General features: G+C 35.9%; 2 protein-coding genes across 9 annotated transcripts in view; one reads left to right on the forward strand and one right to left on the reverse strand.

Moving 5' to 3' along the window:
* The window catches only part of LOC117334842 (ankyrin repeat domain-containing protein 24-like), an 83,439-nt gene extending 65,924 nt beyond the window's left edge, over positions 1–17,515 (forward strand). For all 8 annotated transcript variants that reach the window (XM_033894662.1, XM_033894663.1, XM_033894661.1 and 5 more), the window contains 7 exons: positions 96–171; positions 356–468; positions 2,782–2,946; positions 3,938–4,929; positions 9,039–9,162; positions 10,027–10,092; positions 11,244–17,515. In XM_033894662.1, the coding sequence (XP_033750553.1) occupies positions 96–171; positions 356–468; positions 2,782–2,946; positions 3,938–4,929; positions 9,039–9,162; positions 10,027–10,092; positions 11,244–11,318 (1,611 nt within the window). In that variant the 3' untranslated portion in view covers positions 11,319–17,515. The remainder of the gene's footprint in view (positions 1–95; positions 172–355; positions 469–2,781; positions 2,947–3,937; positions 4,930–9,038; positions 9,163–10,026; positions 10,093–11,243) is intronic.
* Positions 16,702–25,593, reverse strand: LOC117334841. The gene is made up of 3 exons (XM_033894660.1): positions 25,513–25,593; positions 22,996–23,037; positions 16,702–21,997 (listed from the first exon to the last, which is right to left on the reverse strand). Exon 3 carries the CDS (start codon positions 21,984–21,986, stop codon positions 18,636–18,638), a length of 3,351 nt encoding a protein of 1,116 aa, XP_033750551.1. The 5' UTR covers positions 21,987–21,997; positions 22,996–23,037; positions 25,513–25,593; the 3' UTR covers positions 16,702–18,635.
* Positions 25,594–25,659: the final 66 nt, after the last annotated feature.

Genomic DNA, 25,659 nt, shown 5'->3' on the forward strand with positions numbered 1-25,659 from the left:
ATGCTAAACCAGGACAAAAAACAAAACTTTCTCCATAGTCTTTCTCTATATTTCATCTCTGCATTGTAATGCCCTAGTGTATTATTTGATTCCAGAATGCACAGGAAGAGGATGGACCATCAACGGGAGATGCCTGGAATGATAGTGAGGGTGATCTGTTTGATTCTCCAGGTACGACCTTTAACCATCCTTTTATTACCTCCCTTACTTCACCAGTGTATACAGATAACTGATTATTCCAATTCAACATTTAAGAATCCTGTCAAAAAATCTGTTAATCAAGCTATTCCACTAACTGTCCAATTTTTGATTTTGATGAAGTCTGTTTATTGGAGATGGTATTTTGTTTTACCAGGTCACAAGAAAAATGGAGAGATGGAGCCAGATGATAAACAGATGGTAGCCTTGTTAAGGAGTCAAATCCTATCACTCCGACAGGAGAATGATCAGCTCAAGGAACGAGCACAGGTGAGTCTTTGTAATCCACAGCTTAAGGAATTAACTCACAAGTGAGTCATTGTAATCAACTCAAAAAATGTATGCACGGGAGAGTCTTTGTAGTTAATAGTTCAAGGAATGTATACAAAGGTGAGTCTTTGTTATTCACAGTTCAAAGATTTCATAGATACCTGTTAAGTGATTAAAGGAAATGAAAAGTTTCCTAATTGCAAATGTAAGGCATGGGATTGAGAACCTGAAGAAACGAATGCATTCAAGAGAATGAACTGCTTAGTGAATGTATACACAGGTGAGTTATTATCGGTCAAAGAAAAATATTTGCTTACATAGGTTCATGGTTTCTCACATTTGTCTGTTGGAAGATTATCCAGTGATATTTTCAAAGAGGTAAAATTAAGTTTAAGAAATCTGTTTTTATTAGGTCACCTGAGACAAAGTCTCAAGTGACCTATTCTAATCCCCTTTTGTCCGTCATCGTCCGTCGTCCGTCGTCCGTCCGTAATCAATTTACATTTTCGACTTCTTCTCCAAAACCCACAAACCAAATTCTATGAAATTTGGCAGGAAGCTTCTATGGCTAAAGGTCAACAAAAAATGTAAAGTATATGGTCCGCACCCCCCAGGGGCCTGAGGGGCGGGGCCAAAAAGGGTCAAATTGACTAAAACTTCAAAAATCTTCTTCTCTACTCTCAGATATGCTGGAATCAAACACTCTTCATAGATGGAAGGGTCTTAAGGTGTTTTACCATAATTGTAAATTTCATGACCCAGGGGTTTCACGTTTGCCCCTGGGGAGGGGCTAAACTTTACTATAGTTTATATAGGGAAATCACATTTTTGACTGATTTGTTTTGATTTCTATTGGAATTCATTCTAATTTTGCAAACATTGTCAGCATGGGATGACAGTTTGATGGCATGCACATGTTGGCCCTGACTGACCCCCAGGGGCTGATGGGCGGGGCTAAAAAGGGCCAAATTGACTGAAATTTCACAAATCTTCTTCTCTACTCTCAGATATGATAGAATCAAATACACTTCATAGATGGCTGGGTTTGAAGGTTCTTTACCAAAATTGTGAATTTCATGACCCTGGGGTCTCAAGTTTGCCCCTGGGGCGGGGCTAAAATTTACTATAGTTTATATAGGGAAATAACATTTTTGACTTTTATTGGTTTTGGAATTCATTCTAATTTTGTAAACATTTTCAGCATGGAATGAAAGTTTGATAATATGCATATGTTGGGGGGGGGGGGGGGGGGGGGGGCAAAAAGGGTCAATTAAATAAACTGAAATATTTCAAATCTCAGGTGACCGTTAAGGCCCATGGGCCTCTTGTTTAAATTACTTAGCATGTTAAGTATGTGTTTACTTGAATGTTCAGTAAAGTATGTGTTTACTTTACTGTTCAGCTGATGTATGCAACCTATGTTAAAGTTAACATTAAAATCAGTAATTATTTCAAAGTTTAAATCTACACATGCATTTCAGTGATATCCTGTTTTAGGTAAAGTTTATTCTGTTTTTGAATTTCCACACTTCAATCATTTGTCATGTGACCACTCCCAGCATGCATTAGTTTTGTCTGGTATGTCACTCTTTGATGACTCTCCTTTGATTTGTATGTTCATTCATGCATACAACTTTTTAAGGAGATAGATATCACTTTTTTCAATAGCTTGAAATACCCTTAAAATATTTACTTCATTTATGATTTATGACAAAATAGTTGATTAAATTTTTTCCTGAAAAGAATTATTATTTGTTTATGCCATGTAGAAATACACATTTTCTAATTTTTATGAAAATTTCACAAAAGACTTGCAATATTAGAGTAGATTTTACTTTGTAGTGACCACATTTTCTCACTCGGGTCTTTCTTATTGGTGTTTTGGACTGTCTGATGTATATTGTACATGTTTTTCACTGTTGTGCAGTTAGCTGGTACTTAAATTTACTGGCTTGGTGAAAATTCCTTCTTAGTTTTATAGAACACTTAGATAATTGGCTTCAGATTTAATTTTTTAATTTGTGTTTATCTAATTAGATTTTAGTATATATAGTTAACTCAATATAAATGAAAAATAAGTAAAAATCTTTAAAAATATTTTGGTGAATCAAAGTGAATTGTTTTCCTTTCAGCAGTACCTATTATCATGCAGTCATTACTTTCTATTAGACTAGTTGTGCAAGTCTTTGAAGTCATTTTCTTCAAGAAATGCAAAGTTGGAAAATAAATGTCTCTTATAATGTTATACTCAATCTGTACTCGATTTGGGATTGGCTGGAGAGCATGACAGCATAATCTTCTGTCATATTTCAGTCGGTCCCCCCTGATGCTGTAGGGGCATCCTCTTTCCTTGCCCCTGGGGCACAGGATCTGCCACCCGGGGTCAGAGCTCAGTTGGAGGAAAAGGAAGAGGAGCTGGAGGAACTCCATAATAAACTGATTACTCTGGAGGAGGAAAACAAGATCCTTATTGACCAGGTAATTAACTCTATAATAAACTGATTACACTGGAGGAGGAAAACTAGATCCTTATTGACCAGGTAATTAACTCCATAATAAACTGATTACACTCGAGGAGGAAAACAAGATCCTTATTGACCAGGTAATTAACTCCATAATAAACTGATTTCACTGGAGGAGGAAAACAAGATCCTTATTGATCAGGTAATTAACTCTATAATAAACTGATTACACTGGAGGAGGAAAACAAGATCCTTATTGACCAGGTAATTAACTCTATAATAAACTGATTACACTGGAGGAGGAAAACAAGATCCTTATTGACCAGGTAATTTAACTCCATAATAAACTGATTACACTGGAGGAGGAAAACAAGATCCTTATTGATCAGGTAATTAACTCCATAATAAACTGATTACACTGGAGGAGGAAAACAAGATCCTTATTGACCAGGTAATTAACTCTATAATAAACTGATTACACTGGAGGAGGAAAACAAGATCCTTATTGACCAGGTAATTAACTCCATAATAAACTGATTACACTGGAAGAGGAAAACAAGATCCTTATTGATCAGGTAATTAACTCCATAATAAACTGATTACACTGGAGGAGGAAAACAAGATCCTTATAGACCAGGTAATTAACTCATCAAACATGCTATAGGGATTGTGACCAACATATATGTGGCTTTCTTCATATGAGACCGAGCATGGTTTTGTATACAAATATCAGCCAAGGTAAACAACTCCTGAAAACATTTCTGTACACAACAAAATTTACAGACTGGCCTATCACAATTAGAGTATGGAATCGAAAATTACAGCCCCTATATTATTAGAATTAAAACATTTAAATTTTAAGTGTCTGTTAATGTAATCATATAAATCTACTGTTTATGTAAAGATTTTTACTTGATTATTAAATTGATTAACTGTGTTTTTATTTAGAAATTTAACCTAATTGTAAGGATGAAAATGTAACCCCTTCCATTTCATTGATTCTTCAGATAAAGAGGAACAGACACAGGGAAGAGAATTTTGTGGAGAGAGAGATCCAGACATCTCCGAAGAATTTTGGAGACAGCCATTCATCAGCTGACATGAAATCCTCACAAGAAAAACTCTCAAAAGTGTGTGTAAAAACAGAGGATGGAAGTGACAATAAAAGTGAGGAGGTTGAGAAACTGAAACATGATTTAGAAACTCTGAGAGAAACTTACGAAAAATTGGTACAGGCTGGGGACAATCTACAGGATATGTATGACCAAGTGCTACTAGAGAAAGATCAGCAGGCTGAGGAGTTCGAGAAACTTTTCCAAGAAAAAGAAGAAATTGTGAAAGAAAATGAATTTCTTTTATCTGATGGCAATGCCATGCACGAGGACCTAGAAAAGTTAGTGCAAGAATTAGAGAAAAATCAGGAAAATTTAGAAAAGGTTCAATCAGAGAAGGAGGATTTAGAGCGAAAACTAGCAGCCGTGAACATGTCGGGTAAAGCTAGTGAGATGGCCAAGTTAATGGAGGAGCGGGATCGGTACAAATCACGATACGAGGAGGAGGCGGTGGAGCGAGGACGACTCCAGGAGAATCACGATGTGGTGTTAGAGGAAGTACAGAACCTACAGGAGAAATGTCAGGCAATGTCACTGGAGCAGGAACAAATCCAACAGGAGTACGAAGGGCTACAGGACGAGTATGATCAGTTATCACAACAGTCTGAGGCCCTACAGCAGGACTATACACAGCTGGAGCAGGACTACTCCGAGTTATTAACAGACAAAGAGAAGATGGAACAGGAATTCCTCGAGGTACAGACAGCCAGCGTCCAGGTGGAGAATCGAAACCCCAGTCTCCTGGAGGAGAAAGAACATCTCCAGGAAGAGTATGACATGTTAGACTATGAGAAGGAACAGCTTGAACTTACCATCTCAGAAATGTCAAAGAACAATGCTCTCTTAGAGGAACAATTAGATAAAAATAGAACTGAATTGTCAAGGACATATGAAAAATTGAAAAAGGAATCTGCGATTAGGGCACAGCAAGAATCTGAATCAAGTACAGATAAGGACAAACAAACCAAGTCTTTACAGACACAGATATTACGACTACAACAACAACTCTCGGTAAGTTACCATGACCTTAGCTACATCAACAACTCTCGGTAAGTTATAAAAACCATAGCTACATCAACAACTCTTGGTAAGTTACAATGATCATAGCTACAGTGACATAATTCACGATTCGATTGTATGGCTGAAGATAGATAAATGTTTATTACTAGAAACTGAGGATGTCTATTTAGCGGGCGTGTACATACCACCCGCAAATTCTATTTTTTACAGCAAATATAACTGTGATTTATTTTTTGAGCTTGAAGCTTGTATTAATCGCTATAGTAGCGAAGGTAAACTTATGTTAATCGGCGACTTTAATAGCCGCACTGGCACAAAATCTGATTTTGTTCAAAATGATAATATCCATGTCAGTTTAGAGAGGCAACTCTCTAATATGTTCCACTACATCCCTGACGATGAATATTGTACACGGTCCAACCCTGACGACACTGTTAACCAGTTTGGCAATCGGTTAATTGATTTATGTAAATCTACTGGAATACGCATATTTAACGGTAGAGATGTAGACGGTTATTCTAATGATTATACATATTGTGGTCATAATGGTATGAGTGTTATTGACTATTTGATTTTAAACCCATGCCTTATAAACTTAGTTAAAAAATTCATAGTGTGTAATTTCAATGTTTTGTCTGACCACGCCCCCTTGCACCTGGAATTGTCTACACGATTCTCATTGGACGAGCGCGACACCGCGTATGCGGAATCAACCGAACACAAAAAAATCCCGAATTATCGCTGGAATGAGGAACATAGTGGTCAGTTCTTAGATAACCTTACTAGTAATCTTGATAATATTAACGCGTCCGTTGTAATTTCGGGTGAGGTCACTCAACATTCAATCGATTCCTGTGTAAGTCGCTTTACCGACGAATTCACCCGGACGATGCGCCCGTTTACTCTGACTACTCGTACGTGCGATACACACACCAAAAGTGCAACAGGGCATGACCAGACGAACCGAACTAGAGGTTCACACGTGTGCGAGGACAAACCCTGGTTTGACACAGAGTTAAAAAAAATGTTTTACAATTATAAAAACGCATTGAATATTTTCAATAGATGTAAATCCATAAATAATCATAAAATATTAATTGATAAGAAAAGGTTATATAAATTAGCCGAACTTACAAAGAAAAGGATGTATATTAGATTTGAAGGGGATATGCTTGAATACCTAAGGAAGTACAACCCAAAACAGTTCTATAAAAAGTTTTCATCTTCCATGTCATCAGGTCCAGAAATGAATATCAGTACATTGTTTGAACATTTCAAAGGTTTAGCCACCAATGATGGTGATGAAACTGGTACCTTTTGTAATCACGATTCTGAAGAAAATACTGTCCCATTATATGAGGAATTAGACAGTCCAATTAGTATTGATGAAATTAAGAAGGCTATTAATAATTTAAATCATGGCAAGTCACATGGAATAGATGGAATTTTGAACGAATGTTTTTTAGTTGGAAAAGAAATAATTATGCCTGTTTTATGTACACTTTTTAATTCAATTTTGAACTCTGGTTACTTCCCAACCGAGTGGTCTGTGGCAATAATAACTCCTGTTCATAAAAAAGGTGTAAAAACTGATCCCAACAATTTTAGAGGTATCAGCTTGCTAAGTTGTTTGGGCAAACTATTTACGTCCATTCTGAATTTAAGATTGATACGTTGGTCCGAAACTTATGAGACAATTACAGATGCACAATTTGGATTTCGTAGTGGATTAAGCACTGTAGATGCGATTTTTGCCTTACACTCTATTATTACTAAATCCTTAAGTGAAAATAAACGTTTGTATTGTTGCTTTGTCGACTTTCGCAAGGCGTTTGACTATGTGAACAGAATTAATTTATGGTATAAACTCTCGAAATTAGGTGTCAGGGGCAAGCTTCTTCAAATAATTAAATCAATTTATAACAATGTTAAATCTTGTGTCAAATTTAAAGGTTGTTTATCTGATTTTTTCTCAAACGATATTGGTTTAATGCAAGGCGAAACTTTGTCGCCGATATTATTTTCCATGTACGTAAATGATTTTGAATCTTTTTTTATATCGAAATGTAACCAAAATTACGATTTTGGCGAATTAAGCTTATTTCTGATGCTGTATGCTGACGATTTAGTCTTGTTCTCTGAAACTGTCGAAGGCTTACAGGAATTATTAAATAATCTCGCAACTTATTGTGACAAATGGAAACTAACAGTTAATATTGAGAAAACAAAAGTTATGGTTTTCCGTAAAGGCGGGAAAATCCGTAACTGTGAAATATGGTCTTACCGCGAGAAAAAACTTGATTGTGTTGACGATTTCTCCTATCTTGGCGTAAACTTTAGATACAATAATAAATTCACGAATGTACAAAAAAAATTGTCTGACCAAGGACGTAAAGCTATGTTTGCTTTGTTTTCTAAATGTGTAAACATGAATCTAAATTGTAAAACCATGCTGAGTATGTTTGACACCTATATAAGTAGCATTTTATTCTATTCATGTGAAGTTTGGGGTCGACCAAAGGGTTAGATATTGAACAGGTCCATTTACATTTTTGTAAGAGATTACCTAAAGTTAAAAAATCTACAAATAATGCAATGGTATACTGGGAACTTGGCCGTTTCCCTTTAGAATACACAAGGAGATATAGGATAATAAAATACTGGTTCAAACTACTTGACACGAAAAATTGTATTTTAAATACTGCGTACAACTTTTTGTTAACTAAGAACACTGGGTCATGTTTTAATTGGGTACAATGTGTAAAGGATCTGCTTTGCTCCTTAGGTTTTGGTGATGTATGGCTCTGCCAATCATCACATAATTCTAAAGCTACTTTATCTTGTATACGTCAAAGAATTTTTGATCAAGCTAGGCAATATTTAAGAGATCTCTTAGAAAAGTCTTCTAAATGCTTTTTATATCAGTATATTGTGGACAATTTTTCCATTCAATTTTACTTAACAAAATATATACCTATGAATTACAGAATATGTTTATCGAAAATTCGTATGTCTGCGCATTCTTTAGCAATCGAAACCGGCCGCTACAAGAATATTGATCGACATAAGAGATATTGTATAATTTGTAATTCAACGACTGAAGTAGAGGATGAATACCATTTTATATTGAAATGTAACATGTACAATAACTTAAGACGTCGTCTCATTAAAAAATATTACTGGCAGAAACCTTCAATGTTTAAATTGATACAGCTATTGAATGTAAATAATATCAAACAGCTAACTCGTTTAGGCAAATTTATTTTCGAAGCTAATAAGATTCGAGCCGCATGTCTTTAACTTGTTCACTTTCCCCTACATTCGCTCCATATATTTTAACTTGATACACATAAGTATTTCACCATACAATCAGATCTGCCTGATCTCAACGGGGGATGTGCGAGTTTCTGGTAGGGGTATCCCCAACCACTCTCGCATCTCCCTCACCGTTGAGATCATTCATTTGGATCAAATACATAGCTTTTAATATACTGTTATTATATCAATATTATATGTAACCAATAGTACATGATTTGACTAAGTATAGACTTTTATATTTAATATAACTTATGTCAGTGAATTGTATATGCAAATCTTATTTTCGAAGCCAATAAGATCCTGGCTATATGTACAAACTCTGAACTCGTTCTCCACTTTGTAATTTCTATTGCTGTTCACGTATATTATGACTTTGTATATTGAAATATGTGCTAATGGGCAATATGGCCCACAGTCAATAAAGAAATTGAAAAATTACAGTAACAACTCTCGGTAAGTTACAATGACCATAGCTACAGTAACAACTCTCGGTAAGTTACAATGACCATAGCTACAGTAACAACTCTCGGTAAGTTACAATAACCTTAGCTACATCAACAACTCTCGGTAAGTTACAATAACCTTAGGTACATCAACAACTCTCGGTAAGTTACAATGATCATAGCTATAGCAACAACTCTTGGTAAGTTACAAGGACATATGAAAAGTTGAAAAAGGAATCTGCAATTAGGGCACAGCAAGAATCTGAATCAAGTACAGATAAGGACAAACAAACCAAGTCTTTACAGACACAGATATTACGACTACAACAACAACTCTCGGTAAGTTACCATGACCTTAGCTACATCAACAACTCTCGGTAAGTTACAAAAACCATAGCTATAGCAACAACTCTTGGTAAGTTACAATGACTATAGCTACAGTAACCACTCTTGGTAAGTTACAATGACCATAGCTACATCAACAACTCTCGGTAAGTTACAATAACCTTAGCTACATCAACAACTCTCTGTAAGTTACAATGACCATAGCTACAGTAACAACTCTCTGTAAGTTACAATGACCATAGCTACATCAACAACTCTCGGTAAGTTACAATAACCTTAGCTACATCAACAACTCTCTGTAAGTTACAATGACCATAGCTACAGTAACAACTCTCGGTAAGTTACAATAACCTTAGCTACATCAACAACTCTCGGTAAGTTACAATAACCTTAGCTACATCAACAACTCTCGGTAAGTTACAATGATCATAGCTATAGCAACAACTCTTGGTAAGTTACAATGACCATAGCTACAGTAACAACTCTCGGTAAGTTACAATGATCATAGCTATAGCAACAACTCTTGGTAAATTACAATTACTTAATTAAGCTGCAGTTACAACCAACGATAAATTATGATTATCATAGTTAGAACAAAAACTCACAATCTTGCTGACATCGAAAACTCACAATTTTGCTGACATCGAAAACTCACAATTTTGCTGACATTCAGGTTTATTGGTACATTGTATATAAATTCTGTGTTACCATGACTACAATAGCTACCTGTGATAAGGTAATGCTACATGTACATCAATTGAATGTTTTGTCTTTTATTTCGATTCTTATTTTCATTGTAATAGATAAAATTTGTGTTTTGCATCCATAAATATAATATTTGTTTTGGTTGTGTTTTAGGAAACAGACCGACATCACCGAGATGTAGTCAACACATACAGAACACACCTTATATCAGCAATGCAGGTACACCACAATGACAAATATCTAGATATTTTAGGGCAGGTACACCACAATGACAAATATCTAGATCTTTGAGGGCAGGTACACCACAATGACAAATATCTAGATATTTGAGGGCAGGTACACCACAATGACAAATATCTAGATATTTGAGGGCAGGTACACCACAATGACAAATATCTAGATATTTTAGGGCAGGTACACCACAATGACAAATATCTAGATATTTGAGGGCAATTGATTTAATCTGAAATGGTGGAAAAGGTGGAAAATTCTAAAACATTTGATTTTATAGTGAACTGAAGGGTTAGAGAGACTTCAAGAATATAATGAGGGGCCTAGTACCTAAATATGCTAGAAAAATTCTCATTTTTTTGGTATAAAGAAGAAATTTTATTTTCATGCCAACCATGATAATAGCATTTTATAATACCCAGCTTAAAGTGAAATGGGGGATATTAATTTTGGTTTGTCCGTCCCTCTGCCGTCCTTCCGTCTGTCATGCTTCATTTTCATGCAGTAACTGCAACAGATTTAACAGTGTTTCTTCCAACTTGGTAACCAGGTTAAATGCCTTCAGGACTCGGCCAAGGTAGATAAGCACTTTTGCTTGACTTTATGTTATGGAGTTATGGCCCCTTGATTAACTAAGAATGTTTTCTACCATTTCCGTGAAATAATTGAAACAGTTGTTAACAGATTTCCTTCAGACTTGGTTACAAGTTTAATTTCTGCTGTTTCCATTGTTTCCAATGGGCTCAGCCAAATGTGATAGAGTTTGGTGATGATAGATGAGAGAAGAGAAGTCTTGCAATGGTGTAATATGGAGTTTGGTGATGATAGATGAGAGAAGAGAAGTCTTGCAATGGTGTAATATGTCAGGAAAATGGGGGATAGAAATTCCACAAAGATGTATTAGCTTGTAATGTGAATTTGACATAACAGTTAAAAGTTATAATTTCTATAAATTTTTATAAATTTCTTACCATGTGACATGTCAATGAAACAACATGGAAATTGCAAATTCTGCATTGGGTAGTTCAGCATTTTAATTTTTTTTTCTGCAAAATATAAAACTGCCACTAAACTTATGCTCAGGTACATCAGCCATCTTTAGATATGTTTCCTTCAAAATCACTGTTTCTCATACACAGGGACACATGGACACTGATGTTCAGCAAATATTGTACAACATTATTGACCTACGCAGTGTGGAAGAGTACTGCTGACCCAAATTGTGTCAAACTTGTCACCATGGAAACACAGCAGCAGTGATCACATGATCTATGGAGACGGTCATTCGTGTCTCCATGGAAACTCAGCAGCAGCAATCACATGATCTGTGTGGTCGGTCATTTGTGTCTCCATGGAAACTCAGCAGCAAATATCACATGACCTGTGTGGACGGTCATTTGTGTCTCCCTGGAAACTCTGCAGCAGTGATCACATGACCTGTATGAACGATGATCAGTGGGAATGATCACTCTACTTTCCAATCCTCTTATGTCCTTGTCATGTATAGTCAGTTATCTATAACCTACTTGACCTGTATCTTACTGTGGTTAGACGAACATAAGAATTTTGTGATGCATCTAGCCTTGTATGATAATGGACTTCTATGCTTAGTGTAAGCATAAGCAAATGAGATCTATATAGTTTTATCCTTAAAGGGTAATTTAGACTTGTCACACCTTATGGTTTACAGTCATGATGCACTGTCAGGAGAGGTTTGATATCTTGCAGAACTATCAGGAAATAGCAGCATTTTGGGAAAGTAACTTGTTGAGCAGTTCTCTGATAACATTCCTATTTTATATAAAGCTTGATTCAATATATTGTAATTGAAACAGATTTGTTAATTTTTTGACAAACAATGTAATGTGGAGATTTTACTTTTGATATACATTCCAAATTAATTTTTAATGTCTTATCTGTTGTTATTTTTTTCCTGAATTCCTTCTCCACATAGAGTTATTCCCCTTTTTGTTGTTTTGTGTTTGGAGAATTGTGCTGATACTGCTGGGCTGCAAAATCAGTCCTCAAGATGTTGTGAGATTTGATATTTTCTGGGATTGTGTAATAGATATGTGTGTATCCTTGGTAACAAGTTGGCAATCCTAAATATATGTAATGTCCTGGGTGTATATCATTCATATCCATTTTAAAAGGAATTGTTCATTTGATAATTTTAATAGATGAAATGAGTGTTATTTTTATATGAAAATTTATATATGACTTTCTATTTTAAATGTGTGTATCATTTTATAAATGGTTGTGAACAACATTGTCATTATATGTTTTTACCATAGAAACAAATTTTGTATTGAATATTTTTATAGACTTTAGTTGGGGATGTTGGATAGTGGGGAAATTGAGTAACATTGGGTTAAGTTTTATTTGTATATTTACAATTACCAACATTTGTTGAGGTAAACTTGTTACTTTATGAACACTGTCAAATTGAAAATGATCTATATGAGTATCAGGTAAAACTGTTACATTCCTTTGCAATCAAAGTAAGAAAAAACGTCCTGCTTGATGTGGTTGAGAATCAAATGTTTAAAGATTATTTACAAAATCCATTCAAAAAGGGATGGAGTTAGGGGAAAGTCGGGTAACTTCGATCATGCGGGCAAATTCGATCACTTTACATTATTCTCACATACATTACGATTACTCCACAACACAGTTTTCAAACATCGTTGCTGGAAAAACTGGAAATCCCCTTTGTTATAAAAAGAATACATGTCACATGACGAAATATACGTGAAGCGATATGATTGGTTGTTTCTTTCCGATGATGAACACACCTCCAAAAGGCGGCTATTTCGATTACGAAACTCAACTACATTTACTCAAGAGATTTTTATTCGCTGAGAGAGTAAGTAATTGTTTTAAAAAATGCGTGTATCACAATTGGAATATTCTAACTTAAAACTAACGAATTATATAAGTTTTTGATTTATGTGTAAATACATATATTTTAAATAAGCTATTCTAAATGATCGAAGTTACCCTCCACGGCAATATTCTAGATGCGGGTAACTTCGATCACACGTAATCGAAGCCAATATGCACGATCATTTTATGATTATTTGTAAAATGGGTCGTTTGCTTCTTTCAAAACTATTTTGAAAATAAGATAATATTTCAGAAGTGGTTCTCCGTACCAAACTAGATCCTTCAGTCACAAATGAATATGTGGTTCCAGGCATCAAACTTGTATGTTAAAAAAGGGGCGTGGTTGTTAAAAAGGGGCGTGGTCAACTGTAGTCTACCGGTACATAGGTTTACAGGATGAAGTATCTTATTATCCCCGGTATATCAGTTGTTGGGATGCATCACTGGGGCTACCGGCATCTAGAAGTTGGAGAGGGATATTTGCTCCAAAGGGAACCGGAAAACCCTAAAGATATTAACGCGATCGCTGTTGCCTCCAAAGATGGAAAGAAGAGGGCGTACATAACGAGGAATCATGCCTTTGTCATCTCTAAACTTTTTAAACTCAGTATATCCCACACATGGCGGTTAAAACCCAAAGAAGAGGCTAAAGTGAAGTATAAACGTGTAGGTCCACAACAAAAGTGTAGAGTCGGATGTAAGGTACATGACGAGAGCAAACTTCAAGGGGCAATCAACATTCTGTCTTCTTTTGGAATCCAATATGAAGTAAAATCGAACTAGAAAAAAATGTGTGGACAATTTACACTTTGTCTTTGAAAGTTTAATAGATATAGCATGAACGCCAATCTGATGTGTTGCTGTGATTTGTTTATTTAATTTTCTTTACAGTTTTATCACTATGCTAAACGTGTACACATGCATGTAAGCTCAATTTTCTTTCTCAAGCTTAAACTATTTTTTTTTTTAAATATTGAAGATCAGTATTCAGCAAAAAAAGTACATGTACGTACTACAGGTCAACTTTCCCAATACGATAACGGCGACGTATACATAATAGAAATTGTATCGATGCCGAGCCATTTGTTACTTGATAAATTGTATACCATACACTCAATCATACATTATTCCGATAACACAAGACAATCATGTACTATAATTTATTACTTGATACCAGCAAATACACAATAACGCCATTCTTACAATTCACGAACAAATATATGGTCATTTATTTCTTCGACATCACAGAGCCACTACAATATTATCATATAATCATTTTGATTCACTTTTGTACTGACATACATTTTTATTATTGAAGCAAACATTTTAGAGAATACAGGAGAGTAGTTATCTCATTTCGATCAGTTGAAATATGGCAACATTTTGTCATAATACGGACGTCTCATCATAACAATATAGTGTATTTGATATTTCGTCAATATAAATATCATCAGAAAAAATAACAGTAGAACACTTTCGTAAAAAGTCTATGTTATTAACAATGGGTGGCGTAATTGACAACAACAAATATAGAGAATTTATCTATGATACAAATGTAAGTGACTAGGACAAATGGATAGTATCTAAGAGTTAAAACGTAGACTCCATACTACGAGTACAACCAATATAAGTCATTATATTATTCATTATCGGGTTGTTAAAGATATCTTAACGATCACTGTACGTACTAGTATTTAAAATGTTGATAATTAGGTGCATATTAAATTTAATTCAAATCATTGTTCGCTGTATTGTACATTTGAAGTCGTCTGAAGTTAAGGCAAAATAGTATACTAGTAGAAATGTATATGTATAGACAATACAGACGAATGTACATATTCGCATACACCACACAGACGTGGAATAAAATTTATCTTTGTTATCAATCCGACGGGTTCTGATGTTATACTGGAGATATAAGGTATACGTTATCGCAAGATCGTCAGAAAAATTCGGACTGCATGCTTCTAACAAACAATAATATCAGAGACGTATATGAAGAAAGGAAAAAACAAACTTGACACCGCCCAAAGTGCTGTCGTTGTATCTGAACTTTCTACCAATAATGTATAGTCATCCCAATTGAATGGATGATTATTGAAGGTGGAATTATTTGATATAAACTTTATTCGAGCCTGTGATTGAAGCTTTCAGTCAAAATCGATATGTACAACTTCCCAAATATATGTGAACCCGGAAGTGATCGAAGTTGCCCGAAGTGCTGATCGAATTTACCCGACGCATGATCGAATTTACCCGACTCGTAGTTTTGACACATTTCTTCCCTTCTAAACTCCAATTATAGAGGAAGACCATGTAGTTTTTGTATTTTGGGAGCATTCGACCCTATTTTCATTTACGTAAGCGACGCAGAGCCTAAAATCGATCATGTGACCTCTCAAATCTCGAGAGAAACTGAAGTGATCAAAGTTACCCGACTTTCCCCTATATAATTCAGTTTATCTCTGTGTTGGTTGTCAACCATTGGGATATTTGCCCCATTGCCATTTACATATCAGATTTTCTCTATGAGACCTGGAACTTCAGTATAAACAAGATCCTAATTAATATTGTAAATTCAATATATACCAAGCTAGTGCTTCCAGAGGAGTTGTCAGTCTCCAGACAGCCCCACATATGCAGGTTTAATTTATATAACATTTGCTGCAAACATAATTGTTGATAATTGTTTTTGCTATTTTTGTTTAGTCGAATTTCTAGTCTGACCATGTTAATTATCTTGTATAAATCATGAAAAATAAACAAACATGTTTCACTTCATGGGATGTTTGATCAATAATTCTTTTTTCACTCATAATAATATCCAACTATCAGTATTTATATAAATGTTGGTATGACTGTTTTATAATTTGAACAAAATCCCATTTCCATGTCTTCCACATCTAGTGAAAGTCAAAGGAATTCCCTCTTTGAACAGAGATAAATGTACTATTTAGATGTCCAGCCAAAATTTGGTCAAATGATGATTTGGTGAGATATTCCGCCTTCTGAAATTAAGTACATGTACCGATGATTGTAAAACCATAATATTACTGTGTATGTAACTAATTGTTGTCTTAGTTTTGTGATAATCTGAATCCCAACTGTCCAAATGTTCACCTGTACAATGAGCTGTGATGTGTCCAACAAATTGGCTTAATTAACTATAAAGCTTAATTCTCAATAATGATACTATCTTGCCATATAAGCCTTATTACAGTAAAAAAAGCATTGTTTTTTGTAAGATAGAAATAAGTGAGAGTTGTCTCCCCTAACCAGGATTTAATACTCAAGGTCAAGTTTCAAGGTAAGCAAGGCCCTAAAACACACTTACTGTACTGTACAGAATATGTAATATATGACACATTTAGCAATAAGTCCATATTTTAGAAGAAATCAGTAGTGTCCAATATGATAGTCTTAATAAAAGTTCATTAAAATATGCCAAAAAATGTAGTCTGATAGTGTCTTTGTGACCAACTTCATTGTCTGTAGAAAATTGGGTATACATATTGACATTTCTTTGTATTTTTATACTCCATGTCAGATCATCAGCATTTTCATAGATTGTTCATTTGTGTGTGATTTTGCAGTACATTCTATACCTGTATACCTTATGTTACAATTTTGTACCTACTTTTGATATGGTTTGAAGTCTATCAAAGCCTGCCTACAAACAGTAGAAGATGGCTCATCATCCTTTGTATTGTACCATCAATATTTTATTGTACTGGTGAACAGTTTGTGATAACACATGTCATATCCATATGATCATGCATGATGTCAGTTTTACAGGTATATGATCATGCTCGACGTCAGTTTTACAGGTGTTTGATCATGCTTGACATCAGTTTTACAGGTGTATAATCACACATGGTGTCAGTTTAACAGGCATGATCACACATGACATCAGGGTTACAGGTGTCAGGTAAAAGCACGTTTTACACGTATGGTTTATGTATGATCATACATAACAGTTTTACAGGTGTGATCTTGTATGACTTCAGTTGACTTCGGTGTGATCTGGCATGGCGTCAGTTTTATAGGTGTAGGATCAAACATGACGTTTACAAGTGTCGATCATGAATGATCATATATGACGTCAGTTTTACAGGTGTATGATGCACATAGCGTCAGTTTAACAGGTATGATCATCCATTACGTCATTTTACAGGTAGGTTGGGTGTTTGTGTTACATTATCAAAGGATATGTGTTCATGAAGAGTAAATGGGAGTTTTAAGAGAAAAGTTTTGTGTGAAGAGAGAAAGACAATAACAAAGTAAATCCTGTTGTTTGGACGTCAGAGAATGGAGTGCTATATTACATTAGGAGATGGGATCAATATATATATATAATAGCAATATTGTTGGGAGTTTTAATATTATATATTAAAATACATCATAGAATTATTAATTGCATATCTAGTTCATGATGCAAAATGTCTCTGTAACCCTATGTGTCCATACATATACGGCAATGATGTTATTATGAATTAATACAACAATAAAAATACATCTAAAACACTAAATGGCTTCCGTCCTTATTCTGCTCTATTACATCATATAGAAAGAATGTACGACATTCCTTTCACAGTATTAGAAATGATTTATAGTAAATGCCTGATGATGTCACATTCGGGCATATGACTGTCCTTTCGGCTTGAAGGATCAGTACAATTTGAGTTTCACGTTTGTTTTTGTGTGTTTTTTTTCCGTTTTTTTTTTTTCGTAAAGTATTTCATCATATTGGAAAATGATGTCGTACCAGCTTTCCATTGGTTTACTCTAACCATGTGTATGAAGCCATGGTAATTCTTAACCAGTAGTAGTTAAACAGCGATTTGTTTATCTAAGGAAATGGCAATTGATGTCTAAATGATGTGAAAATTTCATGGAAACTAGTAGATAGTCGTTCAAATTCAACATCTTTTATTCTTATGTTTTCACTTTGTACCACACACGTCATTTCAAATTTAATATTTTACCGTAGTTGTTTCATTGCCATCGATGCTTCTTTTTCATAAAAGGTTTTGTTGGATTTCCAATACCACCGACGTTCCTTCTCACTGCATACTATCCTAGGGGCTCCAGTGCCATCAATGTCATTTTCAATTGAAATGTTTGTGGTTAGATTTCTAATTTCGCCAACATTACTTCTTAATGAAGACTATTATAGGGGTTCCTTGGCCATCAATGTCACTCCGATTGAAAGGTTTGTCGTAGGATTTCCAATGCCATCTGGAAGCTTGGTCATATGAATAGCGTACTATCAATATAATTTTCAAACGAAGAAATTTGTCGTTAGGGTTTCGTGCCATCGACGCCACCTCTAACGGAAGGCATTGCCTAGGGACTCCTGTACAATTGACAGCAACTCCTTTTCTAAGTAGCTATTGCACCATCGGCAACACTTTCGATAGGTTTAGTGGTAATTGCATCATCAATGCCACTAATTGAATTTTTTTTCGTAGGGACTCCTGTTCCACTTGCGCCGCTGCACGACTCTTTTCTGACGACAATATTTTCTTGTAAAAGTGTCGAACACGCCAGCCCCGTACCACTCACTTGCGTCTACCTTTGGACGGTAGCTGACATCACTTGAGTATAGGTCACCGTGGCACATTGCTGTAACTGGTAGGATTGAGTTAAGATTTTCCCCTAGTTTGCATGGTGACCATACCTCTGTGTGTTTCGGATCCTTCCCCTGTGTCCACAATATTTCGCAAAGGTCCGACTGCAATGAAGGCCTCTCCTTCTGCGATGATGTCTGGGTGAGGTGGTAGACAAGTCAGAATCACACTGACTGTTGTTGTATGGGACACGTTACTTTCTGGCATCAATTTGTAGAACCCAGGCTGGAGCTCATCGACCCGGATGTGTATCAATGTATTTTCATCGTTTTCATATGTGAGCTGTGCCTTAAAGTCGGCGTATCTGCTCCATCGCTTTATCTCGGCGTCTGTGCCCTTGGTAAGGGTGATATTTACCCTTGACGTAGTGGTCTGTATTGTGTCGTTCGTTCTCGTTATGTAGACAACCTTCGCATTCCTGTAAACGGAGGTTCTGTTGGATCTACAAGAATAAAAAGTCGGCTGTTTGCTCTGCTTCTTTTGCCTTTTCAAAGATTTCTGATTCAATACCAGCTTCTTTATGAAATCCAATTTGCGTTTAGAAATTAATTTATTTGCGTTAACTTTACGACTATTCTTTCTAGTCAAGTTCGGGCTGCTGTTATTGGCAGACGCTGTTTCTGTTTTAATTTCAACCTTAGGAGAAATTGCCTTAAATCTTCCCTGTTTTGGAGAGTTTGTACCAGTTGACGCTGCTCCGCTGTTTTTGTCATCTTTACCGTGTATGAGGAAGAGCTTGTCGCCGTATTTTACTGCATATACTGGCTGTTTACGGTTCACTTGGGAGTTCTGATTACGACTCCCTATAACCACAGTACCAGACTTGGTAGACGTTTTGTGGAGTATGCCTGTAGTGAGTGGCTTAGCGGGTGAGGCGTCCGGGGTCTTTGTGTACTTGTGATCTGAGAGATGAACACTATCTTTATCATCATCATCATTATCATCATCTAGCTCTGATTTAATCGCTTTGTCATTCTTTTCCTGTTTTACTGATTCTTCAGAACAATCACGCACATCCAAACTATCAGTAGACAGTGAATGTTGAGGCGAGGTTTCTTCTGAACACTTTGTATTATTTACATGTAATTGGTTAAGTTTTTTCATTAAGATTTTTTCATCATTTTGCAATGGGTCGTTGGTATCGTCGTCGATCGTTATGTCACCTTTTCTAAATTCGGACAGAGTGATTATATCCGACTCTGACTTTCGTCTTGGCTTGCTGTTCGCTGCATCTTTGGAGGCCTCAGCATCGTCCATTTGCGCACAGTAGTCAGCGTATGATATTGCGCGACTGAGACGCCTTGGCGTAATGACATTTGGCTTTGTGACTGGAGTAAGGAACAAATCGCTTGATTTGATTGGAATAATTTCCTGTGATTTACTGATGGCAAAGCTTCCCATTTTGACCAATGATTTTGCTCCTGTGACACTTTTATTGGGTAGGGTTGCGGTATTGATTTCATCAGTCTTTTTCTCTTGAACGTCCATGCCCTTTTGTGACGAAAACTTAAACGAGATTGGACTGTTGGATCCTAGTTCATTTTTGTACGTTAATGAAACGTGTTTGTTTTTTGGTGGAGATATTCGATTGATTGTCATTTGGGACCCTTCAACATTAGGAAGCTGAAACTCTGTCGTATGTGAAAATGAATTTGGAATTTTTATATGTACACTATTCGACTTGAGCTTTTCTTTCGGTGAGGCCTTTTCTGTTTCGTTAGTGATGATTGGCTTATCTGGCGATTTATTCTTGATGATCCCTTCCCCTATGACAGCTCCATTGATCTTTCGATATCCGGATGGCCCGGGTGTTAATGACTTGTCTATGAGCGATTCGCCCTGCTTTTTCTTATTTCGTTTAGGTTTGATTTTGGTCAAATTTTCCGGATTTTCATTACCTTTCATTTTCTGTAGTCGAACGAGTTCTGCTGAAGCTGTTTCCGAACTATCTTTACACATTTTGGAAATTTCTTTTGACTTAGAAACACATTTGGATTTCACGAGGATATTTGGAACGTTTTTCGGCATTCCTTCCAGCCAATCCTCCAATGTTGTGTATTCGATTTTGGTGTTCACGGCACTTGCTGAAATTGCCGTCTTCAGCATTTTTCTTGTTTCCTTTAATTTACTTGCACTAGAAGAAGGAACAGAGGAACACCGTTCTTTGACAGGCAACTTTTCTTTCAACGGTACGTTTATCGCGGAATTAGCTCGCACGTACTGCTTTTGAACCGGTCTTTTCCTAGAACGATGGCCTCTCTGGTCCAAGGGCAGTTGTCCGTTTTTCGGCTTCACAGACGTGTACGCAGAGGTAATTAATGCTTGGCGATTTGTTTTCGACAAATATGAAGATGCGTTTAAGTCAGTAGACTCGGGATAATTAGCAGCTTCCTGTTTCTCTCGCATTAACTTTGCTGTTATACTCTCTATTTTGATGTTGGACTTCTTACTGGCTTTTGGCAGATTTAAGCGACCGGTCGTATCAGTATCAGAGATAGCAGGCTTCTTTGAGGAATCATTGTATCTTTCAGTGGCATACACTTTTGATTTACACGTTTGTTGCTTTGTCTTGTAGACACTATTTCCGACATTCGTCATTGGTTTGACGTCATCGCTTTTTGCCGACAGTTCTTTTGACGTACTCTCATTGACAGATTCATTGATTCCTCCATTGCGAGGTTCTTGTTTGGCTGTGTCGGTGGTATGTTTTATTTTCCCAAACAGCGTTCCTCTTATTTTCTCTTTTTCAGTGGAAACAGTGCTGGAGGCATGCACAGAACTGGCAAAATTCACCCCGACAACTGTGGGTATATTTAGCATATTCAATGTACATTTGGTTCTACACCCTTGCTTGTCAGTTGACGTTGATGCTTGTTCGTTTGCATTGCTTGTCATATTGCCCTCTTTAACATCTGAACAAACTTGTAAATCTATATCGTCATGTCTTGAAGAGATAGAAAACTTAGAGGTAGAAAAGAGAAGTTTTCTACGTTTCCTTGGTGATTCTATGTATACTTTCCCTGTTGTTGTGCACGTCCTTAAAGTTTCATGTTTCAAATCACGTTTTGGGGATGTCATCTTTCTATCATTGCTTCTATTCCGTAAAACTGGTGATGTTATTTTGCCAAGACTGTCGCCTTGAGAATTATCTGTAATACGGGATACACCACTTTTGGAATTTGCTTTATCTGAGAAGTTTTTCACTGAAGACGAGGAACTCTCGGACATCGCGACGTTTACAACGTTGTCTACGTTTGGTGTTTCTTGAATGTCACATGTGATGCCATTCGGAAGGTTAGTAGGTACAAGTTTTGTCAGTACCACAGAGGCAGGTTTGATTTGATGGATATCTGGTGGAAACTTCATTGTAGTGGGACCTGTATCAAAAGACGTGCATTCATTTCAACACGAGCGGTATCTTACCTTAATATATATGATGAATATACACTGAGGGTTGATCAAATTGATTAAAATGAAATTTCATATTATCCATCACTACAATCAACGAACAGCATTATTTTGATAGCAATGTTTACATTAACATGCGATTGCCAATGGTTTTCTCGCAAGGAGAAACCGAGTGCAATGGCCCAAAATCGAACTGAAAGGCTGAAGGGTTATGTTTTGAGGAGCAATGTCTTTAAAGAACGATTAAGAGAAAAAAAATTGAAAACTTGAAACCACGACGCATATTGTACCAATATAGGGGGTAAATATCGACACATATAGTATGAAATTGATCAGGGAGAACATAATGGAAACAGCTGCAAAATTATTCCTAAAATATCACGGAAAATGATAAAACCGCAAGTAGCAAGAAATCGGATTCTCATTTGGATTCTAGGATCCATTTGCAAATACAAATGTAAATTATTTGTTATCGTTCTCTCATCTTTAAATATCACATTAGAACCGATTTGGATGATACGTTATGCACAGTTACAGTGTTTAAAGTAAGCTTGGATTGTTAACACTTCGTCGTTATAACAGTTCAAGGGTTTTTAATATGGATGCCGTGCTAATGTTTCTCGTATGAGTTTGCTCTTCAGCTAACATTACGTCTAAAAGTCTAAGGAGTATAAGTGTTCATAATTCGCCATAAAGAAACACAATTATGATACCTCACATTAAATTCATGTAATCAACAAGGAAATAGCCAATCAAATCAGCAGCTTTACTTTGGTAGTTCAAGTATCTCTAAATGGTGTGTGTTTATTACAAAAATTATGAATAAATAAATGAAAATTTATTGTAAACCATTTCACACCTAATCAAGAACAAGAACTAAGAATCCCGGGAAACGGCTTGATAATAGTATGTCGTCATTATGAAGTTGTTAACCAATTTAAGGCCCCTTAAAATAGTTCATACTCACTGTATGCAAACGTTGTAGTCAACTCTTGGGCAAACGGTAGGTCTGAAATAACAATATCAAAGGCGTAAATCGAATTCTCGGTACACCCCTTGTATACTATGGCGAGTCGCCATTGCATCTCATAGCTTAAAATTTTCTATCAGAATCTAGCAATATACACCATAAGTTTACCCCTCAACTGACAAAGCACCAGCGTCAACATCAAAATCATAAAATGGATTGTTTATAGTAGTGTGAGGAAGTATACAGTCTTTAATTCACAAGAATATCCTTTCTTGATGTTAAAATATCACCATGTTGTACAGGTATCTTTGTACTATTCAATACTCGCCTTAACACGGTTAAGTTTAAACACAATTATTGGCCAAAAAGTGACAAGAGCATTGGGCAAAGCAAGCATTGGGCACAACTAAGAGCAATGGGCACAAAAATTGGACAAGCATTGGGAACAACAAATGGGACATTGCATTGGGCGGATCGTACGCTAGTGAATTATCCATTCTAAAAATACATGAAGAAATGGAATATATGACGAATAATGAATATCAGACTGCATGCTCCATACAGCTGGTCTGTCATTCTAGGACTCGTCAGTGATGTTAAGGATATCCTACAACTGTTTGTCTTTCTAGGACTCGTCAGTGATGTTAAGGATAGCCTACAGCTGTTTGTCTTTCTAGGACTCATCAGTGATGTTAAGGATATTCTACAACTGTTTGTCTTTCTATGACTCGTCAGTGATGTTAAGGATATCCTACAACTGTTTGTCTTTCTAGGACTCGTCAGTGATGTTGAGGACATCATACAGCTGTTTCGTCTTTCTTGGACACGTTAGTGATATATGGAATAGAATATAGCTGTTTGTCTTTCTAAGACTCGTCTTTGGTACGTGGGCCAAAATGTGAAAATCAGAAAGAAAATCAGTAGGGACCCCGAAAGAATGAGCATGAAATGTTAAAAAAGGGTGGAAGACTAATCAAATAATTGAAAACGCAATGCTTCGTGGAAAGACGGCCTAAAACATCTGCAGACTAAGAGCAGTATTCCATATATGTCTCATGAGATGTCACATGTGAGCTCAGGGCATAGGAAACTTTAATTGGTAGACTTCAAGCGTCAGTAATATTTTGGTTACAAGTTCAATGCGATTGCCCATGATTTTAAGCATGGATAGTAAGTATAATGGACTAAGACAGAGGGCTTTGTTTTGAGGAGCAATGTCTCTTTAAACCACAACGTATATTGTACCAATACAGGGAGTAAATATCGACACGGTAACAGTATATATAGTATTAATCAGGAGAACATAATGGATCCAGTCTAAATAATCAGCCGCAAAATGATCAATAACAGGGAGAATGACAAAAGACAAACCCGGAAGTGCAAGAAGTAGCAGGAAATCTGTTTCTCATTTGGGTTTTAGGATACATTCGCTTTCAAAGTACATTTAATACAAATATAAATCATTTATCGTCGTTCTCCCCTCGTTTATTATATATAGATCCGATTTGGATAATACATCGCCATAATGAATCCAATGTGAATAGTCATCTTCAAAATTACTCGTGATATATGAGATGTAATTGAGGCCACGACTATTTCTGTATCACATGCCTGGATTTCGATTCGAGAGAATTTGAAATCCTATCAAAATCAGATATTATGTCGTTTTGCGTCTCATGCAGGGCGACACTCGAAAGAATTATACTCCCGAATAGAAAAATAGAAGAGGGATGTAATTGAATAATGCAAGAATGTGAAGCTAGAATTGTGGAACTTTAAAAAGAGGTAACAGTGTTAAATGAGGAAATTAACTTTTGTGTTTTGCCTGCGTCCATTAAAAACTTAAACAAAACCGAGGCGGAAAGGGCGCATAGGTGAACGTCAATCTAACAAACGAGGTTTAAGAAATAGAGACTGGCTTGACATTTTAGTGGGATACACTCAAAACACATGTCTTCCTCTAAATAGAGAAACAATGATTGGGCAAGTTATATGTATGTCGCCTGATGATCAACAGTTCCAATTTCCGGGATTATTAATTATTTTATGAAAATGATTATAATCATAACTATAAACTTCATTTGCTATACAAAAATTGCGACACAAGCGGTAGGACCGATTGGAAGAACACGCGGAAAAAGTGAACCTGGATTTATTAGAAAGCTCTGTATATAGACACACAGACCGTTTATAACTAAGAAATGCCCCAAAAGCTAATGATATCTGTTGAATTGTTTCGTTGGTATAAATTAATCGAATGGTAGGAGATATTGACTTTTTTTTTACTATAAGAAATTGTCCATTTGGGTAACTTCAGATTGTTTATGTTTGGAACATATCTTTTGATTTATAATTGCTTTAAATTGAATTGGAAATGAATAGCTTTCATTTGCACACAAATACACACAATATTTTTTCATTGTCAATTACCTTATTTCACTAGTACATGAATTTATATAAGAACTGAGGATAACTTAAGAAAAATATAGAATATGTGAGTTGTGTAATGCTTACCTGGCTTGACTAAGTTATATTTTGTAGCAGGGAAAAAGTGTCCGTCAACTTGAACATGCCAAATTTATGACGTTGACGACAAATATGTGACGTCATCAAAACATGTGTGGCCCGCGTGACGTCATTGTTCTAATTGCAAGCATTTGT

This window comes from Pecten maximus, chromosome 9 (genome assembly GCF_902652985.1).
Source record: "Pecten maximus chromosome 9, xPecMax1.1, whole genome shotgun sequence".
NCBI classification, from domain to species: Eukaryota; Metazoa; Mollusca; class Bivalvia; order Pectinida; family Pectinidae; genus Pecten; species Pecten maximus.

What these genes read in the sequence shown, in the direction of transcription:
- LOC117334841 (XM_033894660.1), bottom strand. Translation starts at nt 21,986, where the DNA reads ATGAAGTTTCCACCAGATATCCATCAAATCAAACCTGCCTCTGTGGTA.